This window comes from Podarcis muralis, chromosome 1 (genome assembly GCF_964188315.1).
Source record: "Podarcis muralis chromosome 1, rPodMur119.hap1.1, whole genome shotgun sequence".
NCBI classification, from domain to species: domain Eukaryota; kingdom Metazoa; phylum Chordata; class Lepidosauria; order Squamata; family Lacertidae; genus Podarcis; species Podarcis muralis.
Window position 1 is genome coordinate 14,727,236 of NC_135655.1, and position 26,903 is coordinate 14,754,138.

General features: G+C 47.7%; 1 protein-coding gene across 1 annotated transcript in view; it reads right to left on the minus strand.

The window, feature by feature from the left end:
• Positions 1–25,430, minus strand: part of TRMT61A (tRNA methyltransferase 61A) — a 56,009-nt gene extending 30,579 nt beyond the window's left edge. The window contains exons 1-3 of the mRNA XM_028702788.2: positions 25,270–25,430; positions 20,638–21,002; positions 1,127–1,393 (exon numbers count right to left, since the gene is read on the minus strand). Coding sequence (XP_028558621.2) covers positions 1,127–1,393; positions 20,638–20,968 — 598 coding nt within the window. The 5' untranslated portion in view covers positions 20,969–21,002; positions 25,270–25,430. The remainder of the gene's footprint in view (positions 1–1,126; positions 1,394–20,637; positions 21,003–25,269) is intronic.
• Between the last annotated feature and the right edge of the window lie 1,473 nt (positions 25,431–26,903).

Sequence of the window (26,903 nt, forward strand, 5' to 3'; positions counted from 1 at the left end):
TATTATGATATCAGATTCATAATTTTTGACCTGGCAACATATTAAGAACCATGGTGTGTGTGTGTGCATGATGCAGAAATCACAATGCAGGAAAAACCGTGAAACCAATGCCTCTACATAACTCCATCCATATTTCAGGCATTGTGATATATCAGTATATTGCAAAGTTTAGTTAGTGTTGAAAACCAGATACAGTGGTACCTTGGTTTACGAACTTAATCCATTCCAGAAGTCTACTCTTAAACCAAAGCGTTCTTAAACCAAGGAGTGCTTTCCCATAGCAGCGGTGGACTCAATTTACAAATAGAACACACTCAACAGGAAGCAGAACATGTTCTGCTTCCAAGGCAAAGTTCACAAACCAAAACACCTACTTCCGGGTTTGCAGCGTTCTTAATCCAAGTTGTTCATAAACTAAGCTGTTCTTAAACCAAGGTACCACTGTATTGGCCAGCCCTACTGTTCGCCTCTACATAGTTCCATTCTTATTTCAGACATCGTGTTATATTGAGATGTTTGGCTGGTATATCACAATATTGAAAACCAAATACCACCCAGCCCTAGTCACGACCTTTACCTTCCTTGCCCAAACAGAGGCGGTGGCCACAATCGCAGGCCCTTCCCTAGCCGCTGCGAACTCTGAGTCACCCGCATTTCCCCCAGAGTTCCAAAACTTCCCAAAGAAATTTTGCATTTGCATCACCCTTCAAGGTAGGGGTTTTTTTTTAAGTGAACCCGTTCACAGTGCAAAATAAAATCTGTATTTCACATGCTAACATCTTATACAGTGGTACCTCAGGTTACAGACGCTTCAGGTTACAGACTCTGCTAACCCAGAAATAGTACCTCGGGTTAAGAACTTTGCTTCAGGATGAGAACAGAAATCGCGCGGCAGCGGGAGGCCCCATTAGCTAAAGTGGTGCTTCAGGTTAAGAACAGTTTCAGGTTAAGAACGGACCTCTGGAACGAATTAAGTGCTTAACCCGAGGTACCACTGTATTCCAATAATATCATTTGAGGATTATCTCTTCAAGTGAGGAATTTGGAGGCCTCTGTTGGTACACACTCTCTACTCCCATGCCCATCTCAGACCCCAGATGGATAAACCACAAAACAGGTGACATACCTTCACGCTTTAGCGCAGATTTGGCGTGCCCTATGGCTTCCCACGGCGACGGAATGTCCAGGAAGACCGCGTCTGCAAGGTGAGTGATGCCAAAGCCGTTTTTGCAGACATCTTGGTTCTTCACCGTCACCAAATGGCCCACCTTGTGCTCTTCAAACTCCTCAATGGCTTTCTCAGCTCTCTGCTGGTGGAACTCCACTGTATACAGATGCCCTGTTGGAGCAATTGTCCTGATAATTGCATGAGACAGGGAGCCACTTCCAGTACCTAGAAGGAAGAAGGAATTTCAGCCTTTGAGAAAGCATTTCTTATGAGAGAAGGATTCCTTCTTTATGACCTTGTGTTAAGAGGATCTAGCAAGAGTTCATGGTCAAACAGGCATTCGAAACCAGGTCTCCCTGCTCCTAAATACCACCCTCTAACCACTATTCCACACTGCCCCACAACTAGGGATCTGAACAATTTAATATCATCCATGGTAGAGGATTCTGATCACCTACTTTGCTAATGGGGAGAAAAGCACAGAGCTGAGAGACTGTCTCTGCCCCATCTGCCTAGTGGGAGGTCGCCTTCTGCTACACAGCAGCTAATAAGACTTTTGCTTGCAGTGAATTTGTATGTTTGGAAGATAATAAGTGAACAGAGATGGAAGAAGAATTTGCAACAAGATCTTGAAGAAGCCTGATCACGGCCACCTCGTCATCTACTGTGCACCATATCCAGGTTCGCTTCTTCACTAATTTCACTAATTTTACAATCATTTTGACATTTCAAAACTTGACTTCCTCCCCCCCCCCCTTTCTGCGGTTCCTTAAATTTATTTTTAATATCTTCTGCACATCCAAATTAACGTAATAGGCTCATTTATTCATCTTCTTTAAGTATAAACACTTATAAAACTGCAGGTTATTACAATAATCCTGCCAGTGTTCTTATCTGTTTACAGTTTATCTGTAAATATTAATAAACCATTTCCATTCTTTCATAAAAAAATTGTTATCTTGATTTCTTATTCTTCTGGTATGTTTTGCCATTTCTGCATATTCCATAAGTTTTTGTATCCATTCTTCCTTTGCTGGGACTTCTGCTTCTTTCCATTTTGGGGCAAGTAACATTCTTGCTTCTGTAGTCACATACATGAATAAGCATCTACTGTATACATTTTAGGTAGTTCTGTCCCTATCATTCCCAAAAGAAAAGCTTCTGGTTTTTTTTTTACAAAGGTTATTTTAAACAACCTTTTCATTTCATTATATATAATTTCCCAGCAAGCTTTAACTTTACTACAGTACAAGACCACCACATATGATTAAAAGAGCCTTCTTTCTCTTTACATTTCCAACACTTATTTGATTTAGATTTATACATTTTTGCCAATTTATTCGGTGTAAGATACCATCAATATATCATTTTCATATAATTTTCTCTTAACATGCTGTAAATTTTATATCCAGATTCCACAATCGCTTGAATGCTTCCACGTCTATATTATGACCAATACCTATTGCCCAATATCTATTGGGCAATATCCAGGTTCACTTCTAATAGATGCAATAGCCATGGGAATCAACAGTTCCACAAACCATGTTCGCTGCAAGGTCAGACGTAGCAAAAGGAAGCGATCTGAAAAGGCTGTGGCAGAAGAGCTAGTGACCCACTTGAATCATAGACTTGTAGAATTGGAAGGGACCATGAAGCTCTATGGTGCTGGAGGAGACTCTTGAGAGTCCCATGGACTGCAAGAAGATCAAACGTATCCATTCTTAAGGAAATCAGCCCTGAGTGCTCACTGGAAGGACAGATCCTGAAGCTGAGGCTCCAATACTTTGGCCACCTTATGAGAAGAGAAGACTCCCTGATGTTGGGAAAGATGGAGGGCACAAGGAGAAGGGGACAGCAGAGGACGAGATGGTTGGATAGTGTTCTCGAAGCTACCAGCATGAGTTTGACCAAACTGCGGGAGGCAGTGGAAGACAGGAGTGCCTGGCGTGCTCTGGTCCAGGGGGTCACAAAGAGTCGGACACGACTAAACAACAACATGAAGCTCATCTTGTCCAACCGCCAGCAATGCAGGAATCTTTTGCCCAACATGGGGCTCAAACCCACAACCCTGAGATTAAGAGTCCCGTGCTCTACCAACTGAGCTATCCTGGCCATGGGGCTTTCCCCTAGGAATCCTGGCTGCTGCAGTTTGTTCAAGGAGCTGAGAGTTGTTCAGAGACTCTTGTTCCCTGCATAGTTCTCTAATTAGCTGTGCCCGCCCCACTCGTCAAAGGAAGGTGCATAGCCAACGATCAGGGAAGATGGGAGTGGTAAAATCAGGAGGGCCAGGCGTTCCCCACACCTGAATTGTCAGCTAAATCATGAGGTTTGAGCTACTTGTGGCTCCCAAGCAACAGATGTTTTAGCTCTTAAGTAAATGAAAAATTGTATGGACAGTAGATTAAAGAATGTGAACTTTGTCTGTTAATTGCAGCATGAATAATCTTTGCAAATCGCTGGAAGTGGCAGACAGAACCACTGAAAGCGGGTAGTTGTTTAAGATATGGGATACGATTTAGTTAAAATTCCCCGAGATTAAAATTTCTTATAATTAGGCACTGTTAATAAAAAGAAACACGGCATTAGTTGTTAGGTATCCAGCAGCGGAACAGCCAGTTGAATGCAAAATGATGTTTTCTAAAAAAAACACATGCTGTTTGAATACAGGGAAAAATATTTATGCTCTCTTTTTCACTTTCCCACTATTTGGTTTTTTTTATGCGTCATAAACACTATTTGTTTTTTTTTATGGGTATAAGCTTTCCGTGTGCATGCAGTCGTTAACTGTCGTCAATAGGTTTACTGCACCCATTGAGTCCATCACCCATCTCCTACTACCCTCCTGAGAAAACCCACCCCACCCCCACTATATATAAGGGTCTGGTGACTTCTGTTTCAGTGCATCTGAAGAAGTGTGCATGCACATGAATGCTTATACCCAGAACTAACATAGTTGGTCTCTAAGGTGCTACAGGACAATTTTTTTCTTTATTTCGACTGTGTCAGACCAATACGGCTACCTACCTGAACCATGGCTTCAAGTTACAAGAAAGGAGATTCCAGCAACTTTCTGACAGTAAGAACAGTCTCCCTCGGGAGGTTGACTCTCTTTCCTTAGATGTTTTTAAACAGAGGTCGGATGGCCACCTGCTGAGGTTCCTGAATTGTAGGGTTCGACTAGATGACCCTCGGGGGTCCCGTCCAACTCTCCCTTTTCCACGACCCTATCTCCCAAGCCCACTTCCTCCCATGCCAAGAGCTCTTAAGAGAACCTTGCTATGCTCTACAGCAGGCTTCCTCAACCTTGGGCCTCCAGATGCTTTTGGCCTACAACTCCCATGATCCCTAGCTAGCAGGACCAGTGGCCAGGAATGATGGGAACTGTAGTCTCAAAACATCTGGAGGCCCAAGGTTGAGGAAGCCTGCTCTACAGCACAATGCCCCACCCTCCAAACATCTCTATTTACTTCTGGGGGAACCACAATGCTAAATTCTGCAGACAAACAGGCCTGCCCATCGATTGCTTTGCATGACAACAGCCACGTGAAGCCTCTTGCCAGAAGGCACGCGGGTGGGGGATTGGGGCAACCCAGGGAGTGTAATGATTTCTGCTCCCCCAGAGGGTTAACCGTTGCCCTCGCCCCAGGTCCCTCCCCATTCATCTCCGGAAGCAAACAGAAGGGATGTCAACACAGCAGGGGTGGGGAGAAGCACAGGAGGCGGCTTGGCAAATGTCTCTCTCGTTTTCCCACTCGATATTCTCCTTCTACATTTTTAATTATCTGGCTTTTAAAAAACCTGCTCCTGAACCACCAGGGAAGAAGACTGTTCTCCTTCCCTTTCTAGGAAACTCTCTCCCACCCCCAATTAATGTTGGCTTTGGCTCACTGCCTGGGCTCTTGCGATTCATCGCAAGCCCCCTTTATGCCAAGCCTGGAATCGGATGCTATTTGGTGGTGGTTGCTGTTTAATGGCAGGAAGAATGGTGGCTCTTACCAACAAGGCACACACCCCCTGCGGTAGAGAGGGAGGAAATTTGCTCAGTCGACACCCAAATGTACTTGAAAATATGTTTCTCTTGGGGAGGAAAGGACTGCAGCTAAGAATGTTGTAGGAGCCCCACTGATTCGACTCAAGGGTCTGGCTAGTTCTGCAACCAGCTGGAAGCATATGGGAAGCTCACAACAGCCCTGCCTTGCTGCTTGTCCCCAGTATCTGGCACTCAGAGATAAACTGCTTCCGACTATGGATGCTCCATTTACCTACGAAAGCTAATAACCATTGATAGGCGTAGCGCCTCTGCGAAGCGTCGTTTATTCATGTTTTTAAAATGTATACCCCGCAAGTCACCATCAGGGCCTTGAAGCAACTTACAATTAAACACACACACACACACACACACACACACACACACACACACACGTAAAATTCAGAACGTAATTTCAACATCAAAGGTTAAAGCATCAGGGTTTCAGTAACGGCACAAAAAGCCTCCCGGAATAAAACCGTTTTAACCTGGCGTCTGATACTTAGCAGGGACAGTGCCTGGCTGATTTCTTGTGGGAGGGAGTTCCACAGGCCCACTGAAACTGGAGGCACAACTCCTTGCTGGCCTGAGTTGTGCTTCTGGTCCAAGGGGGACCACTAATAGCGCTTCCCCCAGATGATATTGGTAATTGGTTGGGACATACAAGGTAAGGCAATCTGTGAGGTAAATTTTCTATGTACACACTCTGCATTTACTCCATATACTGTGTGCACTCCCACCACTGGTTTCGGAAGATGCGTACACGTGACATTGGCCGCAGTCCATACAGTATCTGACCTGTTTCTATCTTGCCATTTATTGAGGCATAATTTGATGTCCTCCCCCCCCTCAACCAGTTTTGATCCGAAACGAGAAAAAGAACAACCTAGTGATGTTTCAAGCAGGCAATGGCTAGGCAAGCAGTTCAACACAGTTCATCTTAATAAACCATTGGATGGGTGCTATAAGCCAGTTAAGATGGATATGAACCCTTCTGGCCTCCTCAATCATTGGAGGTTCTTTAGACAAGATAAGTGGATATCTGCTAGGGAAGTTTATGGTGCCAAATATTAAGGATGCTCAAATTGACACTCTCCCATATTGAGGGAGCGAGGTGCCTAGGAGACCCCTCTCACACTTCTGCCAAATCCAAGTCTCTCTCTCTCTCTGTGTGTGTGTGTGTTTGTGTGTGTGTGTGTGCAAAGCTGGCAGGTGAATGTCTCCTCATCCCCTCAACATGGGGGGTGGGGGGGTGGCAGGTGGTGATGATGGGGGCCACGTGTCAGTCTGAACAGCCCAGCTGCCTCAGGGCAGATGCGTTAACCAAGCCTTGCATGTATTTGTAAAGTCGACTTCCATTTTTTAAAATTATCTGTCAGGGAAGGCAGAGAGACGAATCAGGCAGCTGGCCTTATTTGCCGGGAAAACAATGGCCTCAGAGAAACTCCCTAGAAGAAAAATAAGAAGTCCTGAGGTAAAACTGCAGGTTTGGGGCAATGGACAACAACAACAAAAATACAGCAACCAGGTACAACCAACAACAAAACTGCCCATTAACAAATTACCATCATTCATTCATTCAATTTGTACCACCTTATACCTGAAGGTCTGAGGGCGGTTACAACATAACATCACAATATAACAAGACAAAATAAATAATAAAAATAACACAATCCATGACATGTTAAAACTAGCCTAGAAAGGTCATGCTGCAGAAATGGTTTCTCATCTCCTTGGTCCAGATATACCGTATTTTTTGCTCTATAAGACTTACTTTTTCCCTCCTAAAAAGTAAGGGGAAATGTGTGTGCATCTTATGGAGCGAATGCAGGCTGCGCAGCTATCCCAGAAGCCAGAACAGCAAGAGGGATTGCTGCTTTCACTGCACAGCGATCCCTCTTGCTGTTCTGGCTTCTGGGATTCAGAATATTTTTTTTCTTGTTTTCTTCCTCCAAAAACTAGATGCGACTTATGGTCTGGTGCGTGTTATAGAGTGAAAAATACGGTACCTACTGGAGCGAAAATGTCCTCTTGCACAGTTAGTCGCAAGAGAGAGAGAGAGAGAACGCATGAGATGGCCTTTGTTACTGTGGGATCTTCAAGCACAACACATTTGAATTTCGCTGCTCCTTTCGGTTCTTTGTCCTCATGTGGACTAGGAACTTGCCCCGAAGAGAAAAAGAGCAGCAGCAACAGAGTGAAATTCTCAAGGCTCATGGAGAGCATGGGAAAAGTCTGGAAGCCACATGAAAGCACTTGAGGCCGCGTGTGGGCTTCACGCCCACATTGTTCTTAGCTGCTAATTGCTATGCGGAGAATGCAGAATGCAACCCCATAGTTCCTCCACTTAGGCCACTAATGCTCTTTTCTGGCAGGCGTTTTCAGACAGCTCTGCCTCCCAAGATCTGCCATTGTTCCTGCCAATGTTCCCGTTGTTATGAGAACAAAATATCTGAAGTGCACAACCGTGTATAAATTAGTATTCCTGAAAGGCACCAGAGATAACGAGGCTTGGTGTGAGGGCTACACAAAGCCAGCCAGTCTCACACCAGCTAGCGGAATAATACTGTCCTGAATATGCCATCGGGCTAGGAGGCCTCACAGTTGCAACCTGCTTCCAGCTCTAAAGAGAGAGACCATACTACCCTGAACCTGCCTGATCTCAGAAGCTAAGCAGGGTTAAGTCTGGCTAGTACTTGGATGGGAGACCGCCTGGGAATACAGTGGTACCCGGCAAGACGAACGCCTCGCAAGACGGAAAACCCGCTAGACGAAAGGGTTTTCCGTTTTGGAGGCGCTTCGCAAAACGAATTTCCCTATGGGCTTGCTTCGCAAGACGAAAGCCCATAGGGAAATCTCCGGGAAAGCGGAGAAGCGCAGCGCGTCTTCCCCACTGTCCTCGGACCTCCTCCCGCCGCCCGGCATCGGTCAAGGACCTGTTCTGAAGGCGGGCGGGGGGCGAAAGTCCTTGCTCCCCCCTGCCTGCCTTCAAAAGCCATCCAGGACAGCGGAGAAACGCGCTGCCTTTCTCCGCTCTCCCGGGAACGCTGGCAGGGGGGAGCAAAGACTTTCGCCCCCGCCCGCCTTCAGAAGAGGTCAAGGACCTGTTCTGAAGGCGGGCGGGGGGCGAAAATCTTTGCTCCCCCCCCCCCCCGCCTGCCTTCAAAAGCCGTCCGGGACAGCGGAGAAACGCGCTGCCTTTCTACGCTCTCCCGGGAAGGCAGGCAGGGGGGAGCAAAGACTTTCGCCCCCGCCCGCCTTCAGAAGAGGTCCAGGACCTCTTCTGAAGGTGGGCGGGGGGCGAAAATCTTTGTCCCCCCTGCCTGCCTTCCCAGGGGCTTTTAAATCGCCCCGGACAGCGGAGAAGTCCTCCGCTGTCCCGGGCGATTTTAAAATGCTGGGGGTGGGAAGAAAAGCCCTTGTCCCCCCCCCAGCCTTCAGAAGAGGTCGGGGGACAGACTGTCCCCGGACCTGGTCTGAAGGCGGTTTCCATAGGAACGCATTAATTGATTTTCAATGCATTCCTATGGGAAACCGTGCATCGCAAGACGAAAAACTCGCAAGACGAAGAGACTTGCAGAATGAATTAATTTCGTCTTGCGAGGCACCACTGTACCAGGTGCCCTAGGCTTTTGCCTCCTTAAGAGATGGAACAGTTCAGTGGGTAGAGTATGAGACTCTTAATCTCAGGGTTTTGGGTTCAATCCCCACGTTCGGCAAAATATTTCAACATTGCACAGGGTTGGATTAGATGACCTTTGTGGTCCCTTCCAACTCTACAATTCTGTGATTTTAAGATTCACATTCTCACCAGCTCATGAGCAGCAGTTATGAGATTCCTGGGAGAGACCAGGGCTAGGCAGTGGGGTGGCTACCTCAGACAGGTGATTTTGAGTGTCGCGGAAAAGACAGCAAATGACTAACTTTTAACATTTATGTATTTGTTGCCACCACCAGGGAGGTGCTTGTGGGACTTTCATTTGGTCCGAGGTGTCAAACTAACCTCAACATTCTTGGGAGCCACAGGTCTTAATCCAACTTTGTCCCACTCAGAGCAGACATACTGAAATCAGGGAACCGAAATCAGGCACGATTAATGAGTTTAATGGGTCTACTCTGAGCCAGTTAGACTGGCTAGAGGTCGCCATGAGCCAATCCTCCTTGTGCAACATCCTTGCGCAGACAGAGGAAGAATATAACATGAAACAGAAACTCCTCAGTTCAAAGCTCACCTCTTCCATGAACTCATTCGAGGGCCCGAGAAGAGTCAAGTCACTCTCGGGTCTGCCCTCTCTGCCACGAAGAGGTAATGATACTCAAACGCCTTATTCATTATTTAACGTCCTGCATTTACGTTGCAGCTCCGCAGGAAAAGTTCTGTAGCAGGCTCAGAAGGCAAAACAGCAACCCGCTTGAAAAAGAACACAGAGTTGGAATAATCATCTAGCCCAGGGTTTCCCCAAACTTGGGGCTTTAGCTGTTTTTGGACTACAACTCCCATCATCCCTAGCTAGTAGGACCAGTGGTCAGGGATGATGGGAATCATAGTCCCAAAGCAATTGCAGACCCAAGTTTGGGAAACCCTAACCCTGCAAAGCAAGAATATGCAGCTGACCCTTACAGGAATCGAACCCTCAGTCTTGGCTGTATCAACACCAGGCTCTATCCAGCTATCCAGCCACAAAAACAACAAATTATTATTTTATATTATTTTTAAAATGAAAATGCAATTAGAATTCTGAGAGGCCCAGGCTACGAAAGGCAAGTTGTTTAAAAGGCCTGGGAGAGTAGAAAGCTGCCAAAGGTGAACCTCATCCACCAAGCTCCCTGAGGTCAGGGACTGTCTGTCTCCCCCTCCTATTTCAGAGATGTGCTTAAGACCGTTTTATTTATCCAAGCGTTTCCTGAATGAGATTTTCAGCTCTAGTCTACCGACCATCTTTTGCGACAGCACCGTAAATTTTAGCTGTGCTGTTTTCAGTGCATAATTTACTGTTGGGCTTTCTGCACGCTGCTCTGAAATTTCATAATAAGGTGAGCAGTTTATAAATTTGCTTCCGTGCAAAGAATTCCCTTCCTTGAGCTCTGCCACTGCCTGGTCTCCCAATTATACCCAGGGCGTTATTCTATGCGCACGCCAGTTATTCATCGACTCTCTGCCCCATATCCTGCCAACTCCCAAACAAAAGTGATGGGATGAAAAGCGTGTCCCCAAATCCCAGAGCCATCTCCCTTCACTCTGCCGCTGGCATGCCAGGCTCCTAAGGGACAGGAAGAAGACCCAGCCCCTTGCCAGGCTGCCCTGCTTAAAGTCTCTTTTTTTAAAAAAGGTTGTTTGCTCTTGCACTCAACTGGAGCGCATTAATCATGCATGTGCTCGGTGTACAAATGAGAGCAGAATCTAGGTTACTTCACACCGCCGCTCTTCAGAGCTGCCCTCAGCTGCCTCAGTTGCTGCTTCGGGAATCAGCCATGCATACAAATGCCGTCCGCAGGCCGCCCAGAGCTACCGCCAGGCCTCTTGCTGCAGCAAAGCAGATCAAATATTTGATCATAATTCCACAGCCTTGCACACAAGCAAAACTGCATTACCGTAGCTCGGCTTCGTGGTTCGACTTGCACCAGGAGCTGGGGGGATTCCACCTGTTCGCAAATAAATGCCTTATGCACTCTCAAGGCCCGAATCCAGAGCTGTGGCTTGGTTTCCAGGAACGGCAAAGGGTGACTCATCACCTACCATGTCCACCTGCTCAGCAACAAACACACTCACAAGCGCACACACACACACACACACACACCCTGCAAGCATTCCAGATATCTACTAACTTGAAGCGGTATTGGTTTTCAGGAGAGCAGAGGGGATAGAGAAGGTTGGAAGGGGTGTGATTAATTTTGTAGATTCTAGCGGGGGGGAAATCAAGCATCACCCTTTGTGACCCTTGTGGATCCAAACAGAAAGAGCCCATTAGCAGGCCTCGGGAAACATGGATTAGGGCAAATTCAGAGTTGCAGGAAAAAGCAAGGAAGGAGGTCAGCCAGGGTCCACCCACAGGCAAAAGCGGCTAAGAGAATCCATTCGGAAAGCAGAACCTGCAACAGGAGAAGGCTGCAAATAACCTCTGCAGTAAAACATTGCATGCAAGTTGCAGGGTTTGGCTACTTGCCTCCAACCCTATGCCTAAATGCAGGGGTCAGCAACCTTTTTCAGCGGGGGGCCAGTCGACTGTCCCTCAGACCTTGTGGGGGGCTGGACTATATTCTGAAGGGGGGGGGGAATGAACAAATTCCTATGCCCCACAAATAACCCAGAGATGCATTTTAAATAAAAGGACACATTCTACTCATGTAAAAACACACTGATTCCTGGACTGTCTGTTGGCCAGATTTAGAAGGCAATTGGGCCGGATCCGGCCCCCAGGCCTTAGTTTGCCTATCCATGCCTAAAAGTAAAGAAAGCTCCAGCCAGGACACCTGGGAAGCCCCCTCTTCCTCTCCCAGAGCTACAATTTCCAGGGCTCTTTTTGAAGAGGGGTTGGTTGTTAAGCCACTCTGAGAAGCGTAGCCGCTGCTGGAGGAGGCATGGCTTACATTCTGAGCAAAAGCATGCCATGCTGCAACTGGTTTCACAGAGGAGAGGGCTACCAATGGCTCCTCCTCCCTCTGACCACTCATTGTCGTCCCACCACCAATCCCCGGGCTCTGAGTTTTCTTCCTTTGGGGGTACCCCAGCTGGTTCCTCCCACCATCCCTCCAACCAGTCCACGGCACTCAAGCAGGGAGGCGGCTGTCGCACTCATGATCTGCTCATGGGCTTCCCATAGGTATCTGGTTGGCCCGTTGATGCGGGCCTGATCCTGCAGGGCTCTTCTCATACAGTGTTCCTGTTTTGTTGCAGATATTACGTTTGTATGCTGCAGGTAAGGAGATTTCAGTATTCTGAGTGTACATATACTTATAAATTCATACTGATGCTTTAAAAAAATTTATAGTGGGATAGAAAAAGAAAAAGAAGAAGAAAAGAGCATAAATATTTGCCATGTATTCAAGAAAGCACAATACCATTTTTTTTAAAAAAAACAAAACTTCATTTTGCATTCAACTGGATGTTCCACTGCAGAATACCTAACAACTAAAGCCATGTTTCTCTTATTAAACAGTGCCTTATTATAAGAAATTTTAATCTCAGGGAATTTAACTAAATCGTATCTCATATCTTAAACAACTACTGGCTTTCAATGGTTCTGTCTGCCACTTCCAGCAATTTGCAATGATTATTCATGCTGCAATTAACAGACAAAGCGCACATTCTCTAATCTACCGTCCTCCATTTTAATAAAATTTTACGTACTACTAAGACAATTTTCCAGCTGCTTAAGATCTACACGTCAATTGCTTGGGAGCCACAAGTAGCTCAAACACCATGATATAGCCTAAAATTCAGGTGTGGGGAACCTCTGGCCCTCCTGATGTTCCAGCTCCCATCATCTCTGATCATTGGCTATGCACCTTCCCTTTGAAGAGTGAGGCATGCACAATGCAGCTGGAGTCCTAGGACGGGGTGAGTAAACAAGCATTCCTTCGAGTGGGCTGAGCCTGTGAAGTTTCTGTGTGCCAATGCTGGTGTCAAGACTCATCATCCAGGCTGCTTGCAGTAGACTCGAGCCAAGACTCAAGTCAAGGCTCATCCCAAGTTACGTTCCTTTGTAGGAGGCTCTACACCGATAGTAGGTGGTGCTGCAGGCAGTTCCTCATCAGGAGGTATCTGATATGGAGTGTCTGGTGTCATGGGGGCAGAACGCTCTTTGTCCACCCGCTTCATCCCTCCCCTGGACAGAGTTCTCCATCCCACAAACCTCTGGTCCTCTCGCCAGGCTCAGACATCTGTTGGGTTCCTGCAGCCCTTACTCCCATCCCACTATGAACCTCCCCAGGGTTGCACAGCTCCAACTTTCTGAGCTGGATCTGACCCCCCCTGTCCAAGGTGACACACAACCTCTTGTGCAAGATCTCAAGATGGAAGCCAGCACGAGGTTTCGCACAAACTCTTGTACAATGTCACAAACATCTTCCGCTAGCCCTTGTACAACAGCTCATCAGGAACAGTGCCACCGCCAGAAGCTCCTCTCCCTACATTTCTGGATCCTTCCCATGACATTTATCACCCTCTCAAGATTTGCAAAGGGCTTAACTTAAAAGCCTGGCCGGCACAAAATACCAGCCCGATAATTTGCCAGCACAAGATGACAGCAACACGTCCTTCGGTTGTAACTTGGCATCCTCCACATATGCAAAATGTTATGAGGATTATATTACATCCTACTGAAAATGTGTAAATGAGTTATTTCCCACAGGGCTCGTGTGTGTGTGTGTGTGTGTGTGTGTGTGTGTTTTTGTCTGTATTTCAATGTGGTCCTTTTCACAGAGCAAACTGCCTACCTCTGCTTGGCAATATGTGCTATCAAACGATTTGAAACATAAAAGCAGGCATGCAAAACAAGTCGGAGCAATACGTTCACCTCATCTGCCAGTAACCCACTTAAAAAAAGAAAAACCCAACACGATGTATGCAAGACTCGACGGCATAAGATTAAAAATCCTGCCCATCAAGTTGGCAATTAATTTCAGCATTAAGCCAACTCCAACGCCCCAAGTTCCTTGCACAACCACACAGGAACTCGTTTGCAGTATCGCTTCATTCAACGACAGCAGGAACGCGAAACATCTCTCCTTCACCTTTGGCCTAGCAGAAAGATGGGGGAAATATGGCCCAGCACACACATCCCTGAGCATTGGCTGTACTGGCTAGGGCTGATGGGAGCTGGATGTCCAGCAACACCTGAACAGCCACAGATTTCACAACAAGCAAGCACCTGGCCACTTTTGCAAGAAGGCTATGAAGGTAGCTGACCAAAGTCTCATCCTCATTCCCAAAATGGCAAACCACCAGCAATTCTCAGTGCTACTGCAGACTTATACACAGAATCATAGAATTGTAGAGTTGAAAAAAGCTAGTGCGATTCTAGGCTGCATCAACAGAAGTATAGCAATCACATCAAGGGAAGTAATAGTACTGCTCTATTCTGCCTTGGTCAGACCAGACCTGGAGTACTGCATCCAGTTCTGGGCACCACTATTTAAGAAGGATATTGACAAGCTGGAAGGTGTACAGAGGAGGGCAACCAAAATGATCAAGGGTCTGGAAACCAAGCCTTATGAGGAACGGTTGAAGGAGCTGGGCATGTTTAGCCTGGAGAAGAGGCGACTGAGAGGAGATATGATGGCCATCTTCAAATAGCTGAAGGGCTGTCACATGGAAGATGGAGAAAGCTTGTTTTCTCCTGCTCTTGAGGGTAGGACTTGAACCAATGGCTTCAAATTACAAGAAAGGAGATTGCGACTCAACATCAGGAAGAATTTTCTGACAGTAAGAGCTGTTCAACAGTGGAACGATCTCCCTTGGGAGGTTGTGGACTCTCCTTCCTTGGAGGTTTTCAAGCAGAGGTTGGATGGCCGTCTGTCATGGATGCTTTAGCTGAGATTCCTGCAATGCAAGAATCTCACCCAAAGTGGGACTCAAACCCACGACTCTGAGATTAAGAGTCTCATGCTCTACGCACTGAGCTACCGTCTAGGCCAGTGTTTCCCAACCTTTTTTGGGCAAAGGCACACTTGCGTCATGAAAAAAATCTCGAGGCACACCACCATGCCAGATGGGGAAAGGTCACTTTTTATTTATGTAAAAAAAAATAAAAAAATAGTAACAGCATAGAAGGTAATGGTAGATGACTGTTAGGGTCTCCCCCCAAATGCAGAATTCTATTAATATCTTCCTTAGCGAGCCGCGTTAACCCCTGTAATGCTTTCTATAGAGTAAGCATAGGGGACACTGGGGGATGTGGAACCAAGGGGGCAGTGGGCCAAAAGAGTTCGGGATCTACTGCTTTAAACAGAAATAAGAGCCAGTGGGTTCTTCCTTTTTTAAAGTATCGTTTCAGCGGGGACAGCAGTCCGGATTTCCAAAAAGCGGCGCTTTTTTGCGTCTGAGCAAAGAAGAGAGAGAGGGGAAAAAAGAGAGAGAGATTGATTTGTGGCTGCGCAAAGGGGGGAGGAGCCCAGGAGTAAAAGTAGGGAGGACGAAGGGAGGGGAAAGGAAAGTTAATAGAAGGAAAGGCGGGTGGGAGAGAAAGAGAAAGAAAGAGGGAAGGAAGGGGGGAAGAGAAGTGGAAAGGAGGGAGACCGAGGCGGGGGAGAAGCGTCTGGAGAGTTGCTCCGAAGTTTGGGGGGCCGCGGGGGTGGGCGCGCGTCCCAGGAGGCGGAGGCCAGCCCGGGCTGGGAGCCGCGCCGCGGCCCGGGGGCGGTAGGCAGACCGCGGCTCCTAGGATGTGGAAAGGGGACGGCGGTGCAGGGGGAGGAGACCCGCATGGCTAGGGCAGCGCGCAGGGGGAGGGGAGCGGGCCGGAGGCGGGCGAGGGGGGCCGCGATCCCGCGCGCCGCGAACATGGCCTCCTTCCCCGCGGGCCCCGCCGAGCCCCCCGGCCGGGGAGGGCAGCGCGCCCCCGCCGCCGGAGGAGAGCAGAGGCAGGAGGAGGAGGACGAAGGCGCTGCCGAGGAGGCGCGCCAACTTCTGCCAACTTCGGCGCCCGCCCCGTCGCCGCAGGCTCCTCCCGGCCGAGAGCCAGAGGACGGCGGCGGAGCAGGAGAAGGAGGATCGGGTTTGGCGACGGCTGCTGCGTCCTCTCCAAGCGCAGGGCTGGCCTCCGCCGCGCCCGATCCTCCGCGCTCGCCCGCTTCTCGGCGGAGCAGGTCTCGTGCGGGTGCGAGGCGCTGCTGCAGGCGGGCGACCCCGGCCGGCTGGGCCGCTTCCTGGGCTCGCTGCCGCCCGACGCCGAGACGCCGTGCGACTCGCCCGCCTCCCTCCCACGGCACACCAGGCAACGTCTCGAGGCACAGTAGTGTGCCGCGGAACACCGGTTGGGAAACACTGGTCTAGGCCATCACTATTTTGCCTCCTGGTTGCCAAAGCAGAGGGGCCAGGTTGACTCCATGCTGGCTTCCAGGTGCCAATCCCCATCCTAATGTTTTGTGATGTATTACAGAAACACTGAGCTGAAGCAACCAAGAGGCACTCTGGACCAGCCTCAGATGTTGTTGAGACTACAACTCCCATCATCTCTTACCACTGGCCATGCTAGCTGGGGCTGATGGGAGCTGAAGTTCAGAAGATCTGGAGGACACCAAGCTGGTGAAGGATAACACAGATTAACCCCTTGCCCAATAGGACAGACCCATCTACCAAACACCAGCCTACCTAAAGCAACCTAAAGAATCCAGAAAACAAGGTCACAGTTAATTAAGACGGTGAGAATTGCCACACACACGATGAGTTTCCTCATTCAGTAAGAATTACCATATGAACCGAAGACATGAGGTTTTCCCACACGTAACTGGTGCCCCCCAGCAAGGGTAGAGCCCTGACTCACATGCAAAGTTCTACTGAATGATACGGGAACAGGTGTGAGCATGAAAAGCTCTCCATAGGCATGTCGCTCTCCAATAGCACTGCTTTCTTGCAAACGGGGCTGTATCACAGAATCTCAAAGGAGCTGGAAAAGTCAATGCTGCTTTGATGAGGGAAATCTTCTGCTCTCACTGCCCCAACTAAGCAGCCATTCAGCCGCTGCTTAGAAACATCTAATGGAGGAGAGTCCCCTGCCTTATAAGGTAGTATGTTCCATGAAACACTGGAGGTTACAGGTCAGACCATTGGTCCATCCAGCTCAGTACGGGGTACACTGACTAGCAGTGGCTCTCTAGGGTTCGGACAAGTGTCTTCTCCCAGGCTTAGCTGGAGATGCTTGGAATCAAACTCAAGACTTTATGCATGCGAATCAGAAGCTGCAGCCCCTTCCCCTAGCATGCACATGAATGCCAGTTAACATTCCATGAAACCAAGGATGCCACTGCGTAAGTGATAGCCGACCTTTTCCATTATTTCGTTATGGCATAATTCATTAGCAGAGGTCAAAACGAAGGCCGCTTGCCCTCTAGCCCGGCAGTAGTCAGGAGCAAACCCAGCAAAGCTTCTCCCATGTGCTCTCTGCTGTAACCACAATCCCAGGCAAAGAGATCATCTGCTTTGAATGCAGAAGGCCTCGGATTCAACTCCCGGGCAGGGCTGGTAATGTCCCCTGCCAGAAACCCTGGAGAACTGCTGCCAATCAGAGTAAGGTAAAGGTAAAGGGACCCCTGACCATTAGGTCCAGTCGTGGCTGACTCTGGGGTTGCGGCGCTCATCTCGCTTTATTGGCCGAGGGTACTGGCATACAGTTTCTGGGTCATGTGGCCAGCATGATTAAGCCACTTCTGGCGAACCAGAGCAGCGCACGGAAACGCCGTTTACCTTCCTGCCAGAGCGATACCTATTTATCTACTTGCACTTTGACGTGCTTTCGAACTGCTAGGTTGGCAGGAGCTGGGATTGAACAACGGGAGCTCAACCCGTCGCAGGGATTCGAACCACCAACCTTCTGATCGGCAAGCCCTAGGCCCTGTGGTTTAACCCACAGCGCCACCCGCGTCCCACCAATCAGTGTAGACAACACTAAAACAGATGGGACAAATGGTTTGACTCGGTATAAGGCAGCTTCCCCTATCTTCAAAGCAAGGATAATACAACAAGAATTGGTTGCCAAAGTTCACCGCCTCCTCGGACCGCCCGTGGCTCCATCTTGCTTCCTTGAGGAACTAGCGAGTACCCATGGGATCTGGCTATCTGCTCTTTAAAGCTAGTGTAGGGGATCAGGCAGAAATCCAGCAGCTGTTGAAAGAGCTGAAGGCACTAACTGCTGGAGTAATAAATTTGAGATACCTCCTGCAAGTGCCACATTTTGGAGAGCTGAGGAAAGCCAACATGTGTTCGCCTCTACAGAGTTCCATCCTTATTTCAGTCATCGTAATATAACGGTACATCACAATGTTTAGCTGGTGATTTATTGCGGTGTTGAAAACCAGGTATCGCCAAGCCCTACCAACATCATTTTTGTTCTTCTAATAAAGCTAATGATTGTTTAACATGGTATAATTCTGCTTTAAATGTACTGTGCAAGAGGATTCTTCATCGCTAAATACTGCAAAATTAATGAATGTTAGAATGATGTTGGATAAGAAGTTAAGTGGTTTTTAGCTGTAATGATATAAAGGAATATGAAAAAATGGATTATTAACAGGTAAAAATTTAATGTTATAATACTTTAAGATTAAAGACTAGGATAAACAAAGAGGGAAAGGATTTGCTGAACTAACAAATTGAATTGGAATACAAAAAAGGGAGGTGTGAGGAGGTCCGGGGAAAAAGCAAATGAAAGACAAGTAACGGAAAGATTGAATTGTTTTTAACTATTTTTATTTTGCATTTTTCTTTTTTCTTTTTTCATTTTGTAATATTTTGAAAATTTTAATAAATATCTTTTTTTAAAAAAAAAGAGGATTCTTCATCGCCACAGGCCTACCAAAAAAGTGCCTATTTACAATCCTGAATGTACAGTCTAGCCTGGCTCTCTGTGCTACTGAAGCTGCCATCTTGGATTTCCTAACCCTAAACTTAAGCTCTGTCTGCAGTATACACTGAAAGCAGTATCCTGACACCTTAGGTTTTCTCCATGGTTTTCCCCAAAGAATTCTGGGGGTTGCAGTTTGTTAAGGGTGCTGAGAGTTGCTAGGGCACCCCTATTCCCCTCTAAAATTCTCATAATGTTGAGCAGTCATTCCCTCTTCCCAAGGAATGCTGGGAACTGCAGCTCTGTGAGGGGAACAGTAGACCTCCCAACAACTCCCAGCACCCTTAAACTAAAGTTGCCAAGATTCTTGGAGGGACGCCATGACTATTTAAAGTGGCACAATGCTGCTTTAAACACAGGTTGCAGGTGGGGCCTTACCTGGAGAGGCTAATAAAACTGAAGCATGACTGAAAGACTCCTAGCAATTTCTAGTGCAAAGTTCAAAGCATCAACTCAGTCCTTGGAGCTGTTTACCGGCAGTGCAAGTTTCCCACATGGAAGCGGGGAGAAACATCCTGCTGAATAAGGAAACAGGATGACAGATGGCATTTCGGCCGTCCAAGAAAGATACTGTCATGCCCAGACGCCTGCCAAAAGCTTGTGCAATCATAACAATACTGCTTTCGCTCCAGAGTCATGGGCTTGTTTTCTGACATCATGGTGCATGGGACGTGAGCACATCGGGCAGCGAGAGTGTGGGGAGGGGTGTTATCAGGGGCCTCCCTCCCCTGGGTGGAATTCTCTCCCACAGAGGGCTGCTAAAGACCAACCCTGAGCACCTGCAAGACCCACTTGTAAGCCTTTGGGGGCTGAAAAGCCAAGTTGCAAAATAACAACAAAATTTCAACAAATTTGATTTGAATGCTATTCCAGTGCTTATTCTTAGAATCCACTGCCCTGAGAGTCTTGAAGACCAGACATGCTATTAAATGCATACCCACATCAACTTAAGCACAGCTATTTATTCATTCCATACCATGGCGCCTATTATGACGTTATTTCAGCACAGGGCATCTGATCGCCGCAATGCACACATGCAGAGATACCTCAGCTCAATGGACCCTTTGCACATTGAGATGGAGGGCAGCTATTTTCCTCAGCTAGTTGAGTCTTCCCAATCTTCCCACAGCTGCGCTACCCACCACAGCAGCAAAGAGAGGGTGCTTGGGCGGAGGGGAAGGATTTGGCCTCCTGATCCTTTGAGTGTCCCCCAAACCACAAAGATGAAGAAGAAGAGGAAGAGGAAGAGGAAGAGGAGGAGGAGGAGGAAGAAGAAGAAGAAGAAGAAGAAGAAGAGGAGGAGTAGTTTGGATTTGATATCCCGCTTTATCACTACCCGAAGGAGTCTCCAAGCTGCTAACAATCTCCTTTCCCTTCCTCCCCCACAACAAACACTCTGTGAGGTGAGTACGGCTAAGAGACTTCAGAGAAGTGTGACTAGCCCAAGGTCACCCAGCAGCAGCATGTGGAGGAGCGGGGAAGCGAACCCGGTTCCCCAGATTACGAGTCTACCGCTCTTAACCACTACACCACACTGGCAACATGCTAGATTCTAAGCTGGACAGGAAGAAATGCACCCGTCGAAGTGTGTGAGGTCCCCGCACCCACCCAAAAATGAAAAGCCCCTTTCAAAAGCCAGGCTGGCATGAACCCTCGGGGTCTCCTCCAACTCTACGATTCCTTCTGAATGAGCAGTAACAACCGTGCTACAGACACAGTAGTAGTACCGGGAATAACAATAGGTGCAAGAGGAATTTCCCCAGTGAAAACAGTAGTAATAAAATGAGTAATTTTAAGGCCATGCAATGGAAATAGTAATAACAATACCCCCCCGAGGAAGTATTCCCAATTGCCATTATCAAATGCCATGCAACAAGTACCTTTACCTGATTCACAGACAACGGACCCCGGCTTCAGCTCGAGCATCATGGTGATGAGAGAGATGTCCGTCGAATACAGGATCTGCGTCCGGTGGGGGAGGTTCAGAGTCCACAGCTCGGGAGTCGGGTGAAGAATATACACCCAGCCTCCTTTGCTGCAGGTCACCTTGGAGCCATACCGCTTGCCTATCAGGTCGGTGGAATGCCTGATGACGCCATACTTCGTCTGGGTTTTACCGCCGTGCTGCACCTTCACCGGAAACATAGACTCGTGGCCCAAGAAGACGATCGCCGTGTCCCCTTCCTTTATCATCTCTCTGTAGTCGATAAAACTCATCGCGATAGTCTTGTGGCCGGCAGGTTAGCTGGAGCTAAGGAAGAAGGGAACACACAGATTGTTTATTTCCCCCACTCTGTGCCCATTCCTGCCTCCAAGATCTATACTTCAGGGGGTGGCAAGGCTCAGGGGCCAAATGCGTCCTTCCAGGACTGGGAATCCGGCCCTCAAAACTCTCCCCGGGTCACATCCACTCTCTGTTCCTGTTTTGCACCCTGATCAGTTTTTGCCTGGCTGGAATGTGTCCCTGAAATCAGATAATGCCTCTTGCATCCCTGGATATATAGATCTGAGAGAGTCACAAAGGGACTGCCACTCAAGAGGTACTCTCGGGAGTTTGCTAACACAGCTGTTGCATATTTAGCTGTGGCTAGCAGCTCAAACCAGGTTTCAGACACTGAGGTCTTGAGTGAAGTACATGGTTTGTCCACAGGAGAGACAAAACCACACCTGAAGGTTGCAAGAGTCAACTCTGTTCCTCAGACCAAGGTAGAGCAAAAGCTCTAGTCCCATGGAAGAAAGGTAACCATAGGTTTGAACTGGGAAGTTGGCAGCCTTCCCGGGTGTGTGTGTGTGTTTTTCCAACAGTTTTTGTTGTTGTTTAGTCGTTTAGTCATGTCCGACTCTTCGTGACCCCATGGACCAGAGCACGCCAGGCACTCCTGTCTTCCACTGCCTCCCGCAGTTTGGTCAGACTCATGTTTGTAGCTTTGAAGACACTATCCAACCATCTCATCCTCTGTCCCAACATCAGGGTCTTTTCCAGGGAGTCTTCTCTTCTCATAAGGTGGCCAAAGTATTGGAGCCTCAGCTTCACGATCTGTCCTTCCAGTGAGCACTCAGGGCTGATTTCCTTAAGAATTGGTAGGTTTGATCTTCTTATCACCCTATAAATACCGTCCTAAAAGGTAAAGCTGGACCCCTGACCATTAGGTCCAGTCGTGACCGACTCTGGGGTTGCGGCGCTCATCTCGCTTTATTGGCTGAGGAAGCCGGCATACAGCTTCCGGGTCATGTGGCCAGCATGACTAAGCCGCTTCTGGCAAACCAGAGCAGCACACAGAAACGCCGTTTACCTTCCCGCTGGTGCGGTACCTATTTATCTACTTGCACATTGACGTGCTTTTGAACTGCTAGGTTGGCAGGAGCAGGGACCGAGCAACGGGAGCTCACCCCGTCGCGGGGATTCAAACCGCCGACCTTCTGATCGGCAAGTCCTAGGCCCTGTGGTTTAACCCACAGCGCCACCCTAATTAAATCCCAGTCTCCCTTCATCGCAGTTGTGATTCCAAATATGAGGAATGGGCATGGTTCTCACAAGCAGCAATCTTGGGCAACCAGTTCTGCTCAAAGCACAGTCCCCCTCCTCCAATTTATCACTCTAGGAAATAGGAGTTAACCGATTCCTAGGCTCACAGTTAAGTGGGCAACTTCAAATGTATCCCAGAGGAGCAGAGATCTCGAAAGGACAGGGAACATAGCAACTCTCATCCAACAGGGATATGAGTTCTAAGGGGGCAGAATATAAATAAACCACAATGCACATCCCTCGTGGATTAAAAGGGCTGAGAAGCTCCTTCTCAAAACACACACACACACACTGGACAGGTAAGCGTTCCAAGTACAAACGGATTTATAACACAGGCTTAACAAAATACCTCATTGCAAAGCATTTCGCAAGCATTCAGGCCTGCAGCATGTCTTGATCCAAATGACAGTGCTTAAAATTATATATATATATATATATAAACTTACTACGCATGCATTTAGATTTATCCTATAAGCCGCCTTGTGATCACCAGGTGAAGGATGGTGTAGAAAAATAATAATCATAGAATCTTAGAGTTGGAAGGGACCCAAGGGTCATCTAGTCTGACCCCCTGCAATACAGGAATCTCAGCTAAATCATCCATGACAGATGGCTGTCCGAGCCCTCCAAGGTAGGCGAGTCTACCACCTCCCGACAACAACAACAACAACAACAACAACAACAACAACGTATATTGAACCTGCCTACCCTAGGATATAAGAAGAGCACTGTTGGATCAGGCCATAAGCTTGTTGAGCCCAGCAACCCGTTCTCACAGCAGTCAACTGTAAAGTTAAGATTTATTTATTTTTGCCCCAATATGCATCACTTAGTTCAGGGCTTTTTCAAACGTGGGTCTCCAGCTGTTTTTGGACTACAGTTCCCATCATCCCTGACCTCTAGCCCTGCTGGCTAGGGATGATGGGAGTTGTAGTCCAAAAAAACAGCTGGAAAGCCCCAACTCGCTTCTTGCCTGCATGACCCAGAAAACATGACACGTAATCCAAGATGCAATGAGAGCTGCTGTCAATTAAGTGTTCAGGAAAATCTATTTGCACTCTCGGTATCACCATCATCATTAGATCCTGTACAGGTGCAACCTGCAACAGGTTTTTGCGATGTGGAATGCTGTTCCAAGGTTTTAGCCAGCCGGCTGGCCAGGCCCTTTTCCATTCCATTTCCCCCTCCCTCCTTGGTTTTCTGCCTCCCCAAAGCCCTTGTTCCATGACCTGAAAACACGGGAGTTCACCCAGCTCAGCTGATTCCTCCCTCTCATGCATGGATGGTATAGTTTTAGCAAACCAAAGGATAGGTGTTTAGAGAATGTGCTTATTATTAGTAGACAGGATACTCTCAAGGCCACGTTAAACTCTGAAGAACAGGCTCAGAAAAGCATTCTGAGAACTTAACACTCAAAATATCACTCTGCATCCAGTTCTCTGCCTAATAATTAATAAGATTACATTCAATGCAAATTTGATCTTTGCATCTTAAGGAGGGACACGTCATCCTTTTTCCCCATCCTGTGCTCCCAACACACTGTGCTATTAGAAAGCAATTGAGAGGCAAGTGCAGTTAATTCCGAAACGCTAATTAAGTGCTGCGATCCTGCCTTCTGATTTGATTAACTTCCATTTGCAATTTACAAGCTAATGGGATTTTAAAGAGAGGAAAAGAAAAATGCAAAAAAAGAGAGGACAAAATGATGAGCAGGTGGCAAGAAGAAACCTTTGGGCTGGAATTGTTAATTGCATAAATACATTTTTTAAAAACAGCTTTGCTCCTGTATGATTAAGAGAAGCAGAATCACAGAAATATAGGTGAAGCTTTTCCATGCAGGGAAACAGGTGGCAGAAAACACTTTGCCTACTAGATTTTGGGGACTGCTGTAAAAGAAATGCATGCAGGGCTGGGGGTTTTCCCCCCATTTCTTTTCTTCCATAGGTAACAGCTCTGCACTGCAGTAAAGAGGGTGGAAAAGCAAAAATCTTTAAGGTGCCCAAGTCTGGCAGACCCCTGGCAGGGACCTTGACTGGCTTAGGCCTCTGAGGCCCAGGGCAATTGTACCAGGCTGTTTGTTCCCTCCTCCTCATGGGCCTACAACAAATTCAGACCCTCCAAGTGTCCCTATTTTCCAGGGACAGTCCCGGACTTACAGAAGCCATCCCAGTTTCTGATTTGATCCTGGAATGTCCCGCTTTTCCTTAGGACATCCCTATTTTCATTGGAGAAATATCAGAGGGTATGGAGTTATGCTTTAGCGGGGAATCCCAGTCAGATGGGTGGGGTATAAATATTAAACTGATGATGATGATGGAACAGGATGTCCCTGTTTTCGCCGGACAAATGGTGGGAGGGTATGCAAACTACAGCTCCCATAATTCTTTGGGGGCAGGCCGGCCTGTTTAGAGTGCAATCATTACGCTTTAAATGCACGGTGCAAACAGCCAACCCTGAGCACAGGAGGAAGCCTCTCCCAGGCCTCATTTCCTTCAAATGGGGATCACCTCCCAGGCTAAGGGTGCAAAGGGCTTGCAATCCCTTAACTCAGAATTTTTCTTTGTTTTCCCTCCACGAACACCACAAGAAAACAGGCTTGTAGTAGCCCATCTGGTTTAGCATCCTGTTCTCAAAAGACTTGAGCCTTTCTCAACCTGTGGGTCCCCAGATGTTGCTGAACTACAACTCCCACCACCCCTAGCTAGCAAGGCCAGAGCTCAGGGATGATGGGAGTTGTAGTCCAGCAACATCTGGGGACCCACAGGTTGAGAACCGCTGCGTGTGAGGGGAAAACCCCAGCGAGCAGGACCCCAGGGCAGAATGGCCATCATGCCACTAAGCTAGCCTCATCCTCCATGAAAATGTGCCCAGTCCCCTTTGAAAGTCAACCAAGAAGTGGACGCGGGTGGGAAAAGCGCTTTTCCTTTTGCTCGGGATCTTCCAGCGACCAGCTCCTTTTAGGATCTCAGCAGGAGTATTTATAGAGCCTTACCTTTGCCGGCTTCCCACGTGGGCGCACAGGAAGAAGGAAGCGGGGAGGGTGCATAGGATCAGAGCAGATAAACAACCTCACTCGTGCGCGCACGTGGGTTGGTTTTTTCTCTCTCCCTCCTTTCTTTTATTGTCGCTCTTTCCGCTTTCTTCTCCCTTCTCTCGGCCTGTCGCAGGCTGCTGACGCTCCTCGGCTTCCCCGCCCTCGATGGCTCCCTGCCAGGGAAAAGCTTGCCTAGTTCCCGGTTTGGAGGCAGCGGGCGGCTTCGCTTCCTCCTCAGCAGTTTTGTTTTTTTAAAATGTTCATTGCAGTTTGAAGGAGAATGAGACGAAGCGAAGGCGCGCGCTGGCAAGGCTTTATAGAATACACATAGCTGTCAACTTTTCCCTTTTCTTAAGGGAAATGGTACTTATTCTGAATAGGATTCCTCGCAAGAAAAGGGAAAAGTTGACAGCTATGAGCATACACAAGGTGCCTGATTTACCTATAAACTAAACAAAGCTATAGCTTAGGGCCCCGCTCTCTTAGGGGCCCCCCAAAAAAAATTAAGGGGGGAAAAACCTGGACATACATTTCCAAAATGTTTGTTATGAATATAAAAACAATTTTAAGTTAGGGCTTAATAATTATTTCACTATTAATATACTCCTTAACTGAATTTCAGTTCAACAATTACTTTGATAAAATACATATTTTGTTATGTACAAATGGCTCTGGATACCTATTAGGTCCATAAATTACCATATAGCATATATTCAACACACAAAAAAGCAACAATTTGTTGCTGACAAAGGACAGGTGGACATATAAAGGGCCCCATTACTTTCAGTAGCATAAAGATAAAGGACCCCTGACTGATGACTCTGGGGTTGCTCATCTCGCTTTACAGGCCGAGGGAGCCAGTGTTTGTCCGCAGTTTTTCCGGGTCATGTGGCCAGCATGATTAAGCAGCTTCTGGCACATGGAGGACCGTAACGAGTGCCAGAGCGCATGGAAACGCCATTTACCTTCCTGCTGCAGTGGTACCTATTTATCTACTCGCATTGGTGTGCTTTCAAACTGCTAGGTTGGCAGGAGCTGGGACAGAGCAATGGGAGCTCACCGCCGACCTTCTGATCTGCAAGCCCAAGAGGCTCGGTGGTTTTGACCACAGCGCCTTAGGGCCTCATCAAACCTAAATCCAGCCCTGCATACACATGTTACAATACTAAAACAATTAAGAATTGCCTCCACTTTCTAAACACCTGAGTAGGTTTGTCTAAGCAAGAATGTTTTCAGCAGGTGCTGAAAAGAGGATAGTGAAGGCCCCTGCTTGAGATCCTCCACTGAGAGTTTTCTGGCAGTTCCCTCAAGGTGAGAAGTGACGTCACAGGGAACCAGGGAGAGGGCCTTCTCGGTAGTGGCGCCCGCCCTGTGGAATGCCCTTCCATCAGATGTCACAGAAATAAACAACTATATGACTTTTAGAAGACATCTGAAGGTAGCCCTGTTTGGGGAAGTTTTTAATGTTTGATCTTACGTTTTTATGTGTATTGGAAGATGCCCAGAATGGCCGGGGCAACCCAGCCAAATGGGCCAAGTATATCATCATCAATATGTAGGGACTTCCAAAGCTATCACAAATCGAGTTCTTA